At 35.5% G+C, this 10,689-nt stretch overlaps 1 protein-coding gene and 1 long non-coding RNA gene across 5 annotated transcripts; one reads left to right on the top strand and one right to left on the bottom strand.

Annotated features, from left to right (window-relative positions):
* Positions 1–3,416: 3,416 nt before the first annotated feature.
* Positions 3,417–8,544, bottom strand: LOC127159101 (NXPE family member 3-like). Of its 4 annotated transcripts, none has more exons than XM_051102014.1 (8): positions 8,432–8,538; positions 6,444–6,514; positions 5,655–5,996; positions 5,153–5,568; positions 4,915–5,057; positions 4,598–4,801; positions 4,163–4,500; positions 3,417–4,072 (listed from the first exon to the last, which is right to left on the bottom strand). In XM_051102014.1, exons 1-8 carry the CDS (start codon positions 8,475–8,477, stop codon positions 3,878–3,880), a joined length of 1,755 nt encoding a protein of 584 aa, XP_050957971.1. In that variant the 5' UTR covers positions 8,478–8,538; the 3' UTR covers positions 3,417–3,877. The 4 variants fall into 4 exon arrangements, with proteins under 4 accessions (XP_050957971.1, XP_050957973.1, XP_050957975.1 ...); XM_051102016.1 differs by having other exon boundaries at positions 4,981–5,057; XM_051102018.1 differs by lacking the exon at positions 6,444–6,514 and having other exon boundaries at positions 5,655–5,895; positions 8,432–8,544.
* A 1,495-nt stretch (positions 8,545–10,039) lies between these two features.
* Positions 10,040–10,689, top strand: LOC127159102 (uncharacterized). The gene is made up of 3 exons (XR_007826351.1): positions 10,040–10,229; positions 10,367–10,556; positions 10,644–10,689. It is a non-coding gene; the product is annotated as an uncharacterized LOC127159102 (long non-coding RNA).

Genomic DNA, 10,689 nt, shown 5'->3' with positions numbered 1-10,689 from the left:
CACAACAGCGCCACCTGCAGTTTAATAGCCATTGGAAATTTATAAAGTCCTTAAATATTTCTAAACGGAGAAACGTTTTCTAGCAGATGTCATTTCTTACTTAATCAAAAGGTTTGAAGGTGAGTTTTATTTTAAGCATCTGAATTGTCACATTGTTCAAAAATCAGTAAACTTGTATGATCACCCTGTATAGCCTACTGTACATGCAGTTATACTTAACCAGCTCGTTGCTTTGTCCATTACAATATGGACAGAAACGCAGAAATAGAAATGCATCAATTTGATAATAAATAAATGGAAATATATAAATATAGACACAAATAAATATATAGCTAAATAAATGTGGAAAAAAGTACAATTTTACATAAGGAAATGTAAGTAGAAATATTTTTTGTTGCTGTTGTCTTGTTGTTTTACATTTCTTTGGACATTATTTATTTGTTGCCTTTGCATATTTTGAAAATGCCTTTTATAATGCCTGTTGTTCTTTATTAAATGTCATTGTTCAATAGGCTAAATAACATTTTATTTAAATAACAGTAATAATATTTGGTATTGAGGAGTGGTGTGTTAGCGATGGTGATTTTGATTACATTGTTCCACCATTAGATGGCGACAAGAGATTGTCTTGTCTAGTCTGCTGCAAATTTCATAAGAATAAGTATTAAAACCGGGACTGAATAAAAAGATGGTAAACGAGAACATAGTCTCAACAGTACCTTTGTACCCAACAAATGCTTTGACAAGCTTAATAATAGGAAACTGCATTAACGTTTAATCATACTATAGCTATCCTCAGGACATTCAAACAAGATTGGCCTAAAGAATGAACGCTGTGTCAGATGCAGGTAATATTAGTCTGCGTCCTCACTGTTTTGATGATTTATTTCAAGACATTTGTCCTTAAAATGTTCAATTTCCCCCTCATCATTCCTGCAAGAAAGCAGCCACGTGTGACCATTCCGTAACAACATCTCTAATAAAGGTTTGCAACTTTACAAAGTAAACAGTGATCTGAAAAACACTTCGCCTCTCACTAATTAGCACACAAAATGCCATTGGTATACTACTACTGCTGCCTCACCGGAAGTTGTACCCACGTTCCTTTTTACAGTAGCGGCCCTCAGAAACAGGTGGGGACTTTGCTGTATAATGACGAGCTTCTCAGCCGCTCCAGCAACGAACCCAACCCGGAAAATACTATCAGCAGGGTTTTTTGTCGATGACGGATTTTTCCGCCAATCAACTATGGTGCCAATTAATCGGCAAAACCGATATATCGGTCGACCTCTAATGTCCATGTCATTTGCTGACCAAATCTACCTTTTACAGTACTGTGCAAAAGTCTTAGGCCACTAGTATTTTCATCAGCTAAAAAATGGTTTAAAGTCAGTCTTTTGCTGTAGTGTGTCAGTAGGAAATATCAGTTTACATTTCTAAACATTCATTTTCCCAATAATTGTAATAATCCAGTGAGATTTTTGTATGGAGCACAGGCTGTTGTCAGACTCCTTGTGCAAACAGACATCTGATCTCTCCATCATTCAATCCAGTCTGTATTAAGAAACAGAAAAAACGGAGACAGATTAAATCCAGAAAAACTGTGGCAACATCTCCAAGATGCTTTAAGAGACCTATACTTACAAAGCTACAGTAGTGTTAAAATTTTTAGGCAGTTAGGCACATGAAATGAGGATGCTGTCAAAAACAATGTCATAAATAGATATTCTTTATCAATGAACTTCTATTAACTAAAATAAATAAGTATTTGATGTGACCATCCTTTGCGTTTAAAGCAGCTTTTGCCCTATGTGAACTTGTGCAGTTTTTCAGGTAGCTTTGCAGGTAGGTTACTTGAAACATCTTGGAGATGTTGCCACATTTCTTCTGGATTTAGTCTGTCTCAGTTTTTTCTGTTTCATCATGTCATTCCAGAGACAGACTGGATGATGGTGAGATCAGATCTCTGTGTGGAGCACTGGCTGTTGTCAGACTCCTTGTGCAAACAAAAATCTCACTAGATTATTACAATTAATGGCAAACAGAATGTTTGAAATGTTAACTGATATTTTTTACTGACACTACAGCAAAAGATAGAAATAAACTTTTGCACAGTACTGTATATAATGAACTTGTGAGTGTATATGTATGACAAAGAGAGCATGAGAAAGAAGGAAACAAGTTCACATTAGAATCTGACTTCTTAAAAAACAAAAAAAAAAAACATTTACCTGATAAATTTAGCTGTGATAACACAAATTGCAATTCTTATGTGGAGAAAATTGTGATATTCGGATTCAGTTTTTTGTTTGCATGTTATTGCCCCCACACCTAGCTATTGAACACACTGGATCACATAGATATCATTGAATTATTATTTAAAATATTATTTTAAAATATCAAGATGACAGGGTGGACCAGCTCATGACGAGGCGGACACATAAAGCAGAACACACAAAGCGTGACAAAATATGACAATGAAACATTTATTCATATTCATATTTATTCAAAAAAATAAAATAAAATAAAATAATAAAAATCTATATATATGCTATGAATCACATTTAAGTTCATCGTCTGTGTACTCCGGCTCAGAAAGGTAGAGAATGGCGAAAAACTCCATCTTATTTTCTCTTACAACTTCAGAATCATCCAACATTGTTGTACCTTTTTGTTCATCGATCATTTAGAGCCCTTTGAAGCTGCTTTTAAACTACATTTTGGGAGTTCAAAATCGGGGCACCAATGAAGTCCATTATAGGTCCCGGAGCGCAACGGCGCTGTATATCAGCACACTACCCACAAAGCTAGCAGCTCTGACAAAATTAAGATATTTTTGATGCATTTTGACAGCTCTCTGACCTTCTCATAGACAGCAATATAATTAACATGATTAACATCCAGAAACGTAGCAAGGAGATTGGTAAAATAATCCATGTAACATTGGGTTGAACGGGTTGAACCGTAATTTTACGAAGCTACAAGAATATTTTTTGTATGCAAAGAAAACAAAAGTAACAACTTCATTCAGCAATTTGTCTCCTCCGCAACACGTCCCATTTTGGAGAGTATCCCCTGAACGCAAATGGTGTATGCTGTTTTGTGTCAACTGTACCATGTGGATACATTTTCTACTTTTATTTACGCTTCAATTTGAACGAAAACAATGTATCTGTCTGTTGCAGCTGACACAGAACAGTATACACTGTTTGTATTCATGGGATACTCTTCAAAATGACGCTACGGTGATGCGGAGGAGACGGAGGAGATTTTCTTTGAATCTCTTTGCTTGCAGCGGGCTTGCTCTCCCATATTGAGATCATGGCTCTGCGCTCCCTCAGATATTACGTGTGCGCGGCAGTACGCTCTCAAACTTTGTCCTGTGTATGCGCAAATAAGTGCTTATTGTAAACAAGTATTTATTAAATCATTTTATTTAGTGAAGCACAGCCCTCATAGAAAGAATGTGTGTTGGTTTCTAAATAATGTATTTGCAGTACATGCGTTTCACTTCGCAAGATTAATGTTGTGTTGCGAATTTATCAAACGCAGCATCCAACGGACTATACTCTAGAAAAAAAATAAAACAGTATAATTAATGACTGAGTAATGAGAATGAAATAATTGAAAATGTTTTATGTCAACTTATCCTACTTATTGTATAGTCGTGGAAACAGTGGCAAAAAATGTGTTTTATGTGTTTTATTTGGTTGGGGTTTGGGTTTGAGCACCCACCGGCAGAAACATAAATCGTTGCCTTTGCCAGTGTGTATGTGACCTGTTTACAGTAGACATGCACAGACTTCTTTAAAACACTTGCACTTTCAGGGTAGTTTTTGCACAATTTTTACCTGTAGTAAAAACAAATAATTTTAATTCAATCAGGGCAAATAAAAGAGAGTAAAATGTCAATCTCATTTTTGATGATGACAGGGCCTGGATGAATATTCTCTTCGCTGTAGTGACAGGCCGTCATTTGCCACACATCCAGAATATAAACACCAACATCCTGAAAAGCCCAATGCAGAACTCTGTTCAACTGTAGAGAATACCAGTCACTGCCAAAAATATCCTGTTATGAACAGAAAAAACAATATCAATCCTAAATTCATAAGAACAGGGTGGTCTTCTTGTATATGAACTTGGTACTGTGTAGGCTTACCTTATAGCCAGTGTTGACAGTCTTGATGATAACGGTAGTGTCAGGCGCCCGCTGTAACAATGCTAGAACAGCTTTGCGGATCCTCAACACTCTATGGGTGTAGAAATCCAGAGGGTACGTGGTGAAATGAGGTCCCAGATTGAATATAAAGACAGTGTGGGGTCCTCCAGCCTGGTCATCGATCTCATTACTGATGTAGTGCAAATCAGCAACTGCTGTTTTTAGAGTGCGCAGAGGAACACCATGAGCCCTCCAGTGTAAGTCAATGTTGTTCTCCACATCCACTGCTATGAGCGGCCCTGACTGATATTGGACATGCAGGTTCATCTTCTTCAGCGCTAAAAAACAGAAGTGACACCAACAAATATGATCCCACAATTACTGTATACACTATAGATAACATATAATTAACCAACAGGTAACTTTCTATCTCACTTGGCACTGCTTTCACAAAGAACTCAAACCACTGTCTCATAGTAGAGTCTCCCATCATGTAGATGTGTTTGTCTTTCAGGCACGCTGTTGTTGTTTGGGTGGTAAAATGGCGGGTGCTACAGACAAAAGACGTCCACACATCATTCAAGTAAAAGCCAGCTGGAACTGGAGTGTGTAAACCAGGACGACATTTCTCTGTTACATCTGCAGGACAAGTTAAGGGAAACAGTAATTCATGTAAAAAGCTATGAGTTTGCTAAATTGTATCTAAACTGGTTACTGCATTGTGGAAGTGTCAGAACATTAATTCCTCTCACATTTCCCAGCATCTCTGCACCCCAGTAATCTACTATTCCTCTGTGTTAAACTATTGACCAACATACCAGTAATTTGATTTCCATGGGAATGAACAATTTTGATGATGCTTTCATCTCCATTGATACCTTTGTTAGTTTGCCTCCTGCCAAAAAAAAACATGTTTCGGTTTAATACTGCCTTCTATCAATGCATTAAATAAATCGAGTATAAAGTCAATCAAAAATACTTTCATCTCACATAAGCATCTTTTCCTTATTAGTCAGATGGTTTCTATAACCACCCATAGAGTGGTACACAAGGGCGCTGCATGGCAGCGATTTGGGTCTCTGGCAGCGCCATGTTTCTTGAGTACGAGGATCATTGTATTCACAGCAACAGTCTCCAGTTCCCATACGCTCTAGTCCATTCTTGTCCCACTTCACATTACATGTCACTGTTTCTCTTAACCTGGTCTTATCTGGTCCTGGTCCCTCATAAGATCCATTAAAGTAAACTCTGTCAGAGTCAGTATCTCTGTGATGTTTCAGGACCTGCACAGCTTCACTGGAATGAATTAGACGCACAGCCACTTGGGCCTCGCCGACCCACGGCAGAAGAAAACGCACTGAGTAGGAGCCGTTAAGCAGGTCCACCACCTCCCCAAACACACTGGCCTGAGACAGAGAAACATTCTCAGTACAACAGAATTTAAATACAACAGCTAAGTAGTTCTAGTAAAATAATGTGTGCAATCACTGACCTTAGTTTCAGACCAAAACAGCTTGGCTTGAAAAAAGTCACCTCCATAACTCTTGGATGTATTGTCAAAGTCCTTCGCGTGCACCGTAACAAAAAGTTCCTCACCAGTTTGGTAGCTCTCTTTCAGGTTCTCAATGATGAATGTAGTGTGGGCTGAACTAGTACTCATGGACACATTTGTGATTGATCTGTCAGGCTCTGGCCAGTAAACAGCCTGCTGTAACCTGGAGTAGGCGTCTAAACTGATTCCAAATTCAGAGTAAAAAGAGCTTATTAGTGTCTGAGACTCTTCGCTGGGTGAGGGGCGTTTTTTTCTTTCATTTCCCACATAAGACAATACAACCTACAAATACACAGTAGATGGTTAATATCATGCTTGTTTGGAGATTACTAAACTAACACTGTTATCTAATCATTCAATCATTCATGCATTTTCAATAAAAAAAGCTTTCTTTTAATTTAAATGTTATCTAGAAAAGTCATGCAAGCTACGACTGTTTTGGAGGGCCTGAGAAGTGCAGTCATGAGTTTCGGCCAGCTATTCACACAACTCTATAGTGGATCCAGCAGACATTTATTTATTTTTTTTTTAATAAAATGATTAATTGGCCTCTTCATTCATATTTCTATGAGAACTGAAACAGTAGCACTTTAATAGCAAGTAAATTGTAAAAGATCTCAGACAATTCTGCCCTTGTGTGTGTACTAGATGTGTGCACTTGGAAAATGCCTTAGGACCAACACAGCTACAGTAGCAGAAGCCTATGAATATATCTTTTCTTGAACTCACCAGAAAACACATGACTACCAGTAGACACAACCCAATAAAACGCTTCTGTAAACATGATCTTTCCCTGTGAACTGTAAAAGCAATATTGCAAAATATAAACATTTGTTCCAGAGGTACAATTATTATATGTCTAGGGATGTGACGAGATCAGATGTGTCTCGGGAGATCTCGTGATGATATCCACATAAAACATTTTGCTGTGTTTACATTAGAACTGCACGATTAATCCTTAAAATATAGAGATCTCGATTCAAACACCCACGCAATCTTATTCCTGAATGACAACGATTTATCTATGTCTATGTCTGTTTCACATCGTGAGTGTCAGTGGAGCGTCAGAAGCACGTTTTGTCGCTGTCCATGTTGATGAATCAGAGGGTCGGGGTAAATGTGAACGCAGAAAGAGCAACACAAACAGTCTTTTCAACCACACTATAATTATTATTTCTGTGTTACAGACATTTAAATAAGAGACGTACTGGGATAAGTACAGAAAAAACAATAAAAAAGTAGTTTTTAAAAAAGTAGGTAATTGAATCATTCATTCAGATTTCAATAGTCAAGTCTTAATGAAGTGAGACACTGACTCCTTCATTGAATGTTTTTTGTTGTTGTTGTTTGTTTAAATGAATATAGGTTTTTAAAAGATATAAGCAATGAACAGTTTGTCAGAACCACTAGTAAATTACGTTATTTTGTTTAGTTTTCTATTCTTTTTTCTCCAGAATCGTGAGAGAATCATGGTCTCCAATTTATTAAAAATAACTGGGATTCTCAATTTATCCAGAATCGTGAAGCTCTTGTTTAAATGTTGTTTGTTACTGCATATAATTCATTAAAATGGAAGTTTAATGTCATAAAGTTCAAACTGCAACTACGTTTTTTTTTACATTTTGTCTTTTTCAGTTGAATAAAAGACTATTTTCCCTATATAAGTAAAGTAAAGAAAGTCTCGTCTCGTTCTCGTGAACCCAGTCTCGTGTCTCATCTCGTCTCGTGGGATAAGTGTCTCGTCACACCCCTAATATCTACGTACAAATGGTCAAGTTAAAAAAATTAAAAAGGCTATTTAATATCAGTAAGACTGAATTATTATTATTTTCTGTTTACTATAATTGTTCTCCTACATAATCAAAACACTATTTTCCTGTTTAACACTATTTACAGTTAGGTTCAAAGCTTACATTAATCAAAAAAGGGTTAGTGTGTTAAATTTACATTATTAACGTACATCAATCAATTCAAACAATCAAGTTGTAATGCATTTAAGGTGAAGTAAAGTAAAGTAAAGAAAGTCTCGTCTCGTTCTCGTGAACCCAGTCTCGTGTCTCATCAAATGGTCAAGTTAAAAAAAAATTAAAAAGGCTATTTAATATCAGTAAGACTGAATTATTATTATTTTCTGTTTACTATAATTGTTCTCCTACATAATCAAAACACTATTTTCCTGTTTAACACTATTTACAGTTAGGTTCAAAGCTTAAATTGTGATTTAATATTAATCAAAAAAGGGTTAGTGTGTTAAATTTACATTATTAACGTACATCAATCAATTCAAACAATCAAGTTGTATAGAAATCATAGAATAAATCTGCATTTAAGGTGAATCTCTCACTAGGATTCTGCTTTGGTTGTCAACAGTTATTAAATAATTCAACTAAAATGTCAAGATACAATTTTAAAAGTTAAATATTTTACAGTAATGACACTTGCATAGCACAAATATAGAAATATTAATATCTAGTCATCTATATGTTTATACGCATTATATACATGATAACATTTTGTAACAGCTCAATTAGCATATGTTTTTATTCATTTCCTATAAGACATGACTACGTACTCGCTCTTCACATGCTAAACGTACAATTGCAATTTAAAAAAGAAATGTTCTCCTTTCGCTGCCTTATCATATATATCTAAAAGGAGAAAGATACACACACACAAAGTGTTTAGCAAACAATTTGAAATATTCTGAAATAACTTACAATGTTGTAGCTGACTTTGAATATCCATATTATTTTTTGAGGGCATGAGGGCTAAGGGTCCAAGGCCATTTTGATTTGGTGCCTAATGTTTCTACATTTTTTGTGTGTTTCAGCCTGCCTGTGTACATTTGATTTGTCCCTTTAGTCCCACCTACACACGTACGTACCAGTCTGTTTACAGTAAAGTCTTAGCTCATAAATACTAATTATAATATACAGTATATTAATAAATGTTTTCCCTGACTTTGTAAGGGGGCCCTGGCTAACAAGTTTTACGAAACAGATTCTGCTATCTTTTACTCGCAGTCTTGTAGGTGTAAACCCGTCCAAAATTCTGTCTTCCATTTAAAAATAAACTGCATCCATGCAGGTCCAGCATTGTACCCAAATAGTTTAATTATAAATGGCCTAACATTATCAGGTATCAACGTTAGGCTATTTATATAATTATATGTTATGACAAATATTTATATTATATTTACATATAATATTATGACAAATATATGTCGCTTATGTATGTACGCTATATACATGATATACATTTACCGTAAATTATGTCCTATATATAGCATACATATAAGCGACATATATTTATGTATTTTAAAACAAAACTCAGTAGCTTATATATACAAGTACAAATACACAGGTCTTCACAGTAAAATGGAGAGTTTTGCACCCTAGTGATGGGAATTCTGCTCCTTTTTTAGGGAGAGTAAGTCAGATTTTTTGGTTCAAAAACGTTCATTTAAAAGCACTTCAAGTGTGCTTTTTTTTTTTTTAAATGTCAAATGCGTGAATAAATGTACGATAATTGATACAGTACTTTCAATAAGTCTCACCAGTCTCTGACTTACAGTCTGTCAGGAAAAAGGAGAGAAAAAAGAACATTAGTATATCATAATTATCATACATTAGATTATGTGAATATTAAGACAAGCACATATTATTAATGAGTGCAAATCAGCACTTGCATACATTCTCTTTTACTGCCACCCAAGACATAAGTGCTACTGTGTAGCCCTTTTTAAATGAGGAAAAATTAGGCTAATCTAATAACAGGGTATTTTTGAACATAATACTTAATAATATACATAGTATCATTGAAAATATTAGTGGTGTAATCGTACACAAATTATGGTTCAGTACCTCAGTTTTGAAGATGAGCATTTGACATTAAAAAGTATATATATATATATATATATATTGTATTATTTTTATGAAAATAACCAATCATTTTGCTAGATAAGACCCTTGTTCCTCGGCTGGGATCGTTTACAACTGCATTTGGGATCGTCTGAAGCCGCATTTTAACTGCATTTTGAAAGTTCAAACTCGGGGCACCATAGCAGTCCATTATATGGAAAAAAATCCTGAAATGTTTTCCTCCAAACACATAATTTCTTTACGACTGCAGAAAGAAAGACATGAATATCTTTGATGACAAGGGGGTGAGTACATTATCTGTAAATTGTTGTTCTGGAAGTGGACTTCTCCTTTAATTAGAGTAGTTTTCTTTCTTGTTGCCTTGGCTTCAGACAGCTGCTCTCCCAGCAGTGTTATGAACAAGAGTTCTTGTAAATCACATGACCATGCTGTTTTTGCCAAGATTTTACTATTTTTCCCCCTACTGTCAAAGCCCAATTTTAGGAAAATGGGTAATAGCTCTCCTACTCTGAGTCAGTAAGTAGGTGATGTTTGTAGCTCTCCTAATGGAATAGTCATATACGAAGAACAAGATGATGTGCCCTCTGTTTTTTGTGTTTTTTGTTTTTCTTACAGTGGATGCACAGAGACCTACGTAAGTACTAGAATTATTGACTAAATTTAATCTAAATACTTTTTGTTTGCTCATAACACCTGATCTAACCTAATCTTGCATTTTGTTGTACTATCAGTGTTTGTGCTGTTATGCATATTTATGCGTTTATACTTTAGATGCCTTATTGTTGCTCCAAATATAATTCACCTGGGAGTGGAAGAGACTGTGAGTGTGCAGCTCCATGGAGCAGCTAAAGAAACCAATATGAACCTATACTTTGCAAGCTCGAAAAATGAAATTCTGTCAGAAACGAAATCTATTATTCTCAATAAGGACAATAACTACCAGACTGTGGTAAAACTGAAAGTAAGTCTGTACACTTCTGATTTTCAAAAGTACTAAAGTGTATTTCTGCACATTAAAATAATGTATTTTCTAAACCATGTACTGCAGGTCAATCCTATCCTGTATAGAGGAACAGAAAAGGATATATATGTTC

Source organism: Labeo rohita, unplaced genomic scaffold (assembly GCF_022985175.1).
Source record: "Labeo rohita strain BAU-BD-2019 unplaced genomic scaffold, IGBB_LRoh.1.0 scaffold_191, whole genome shotgun sequence".
NCBI classification, from domain to species: domain Eukaryota; kingdom Metazoa; phylum Chordata; class Actinopteri; order Cypriniformes; family Cyprinidae; genus Labeo; species Labeo rohita.
Note: the sequence above shows the minus strand (reverse complement) of the source record. Positions and strands in the feature narration are given on the sequence as shown.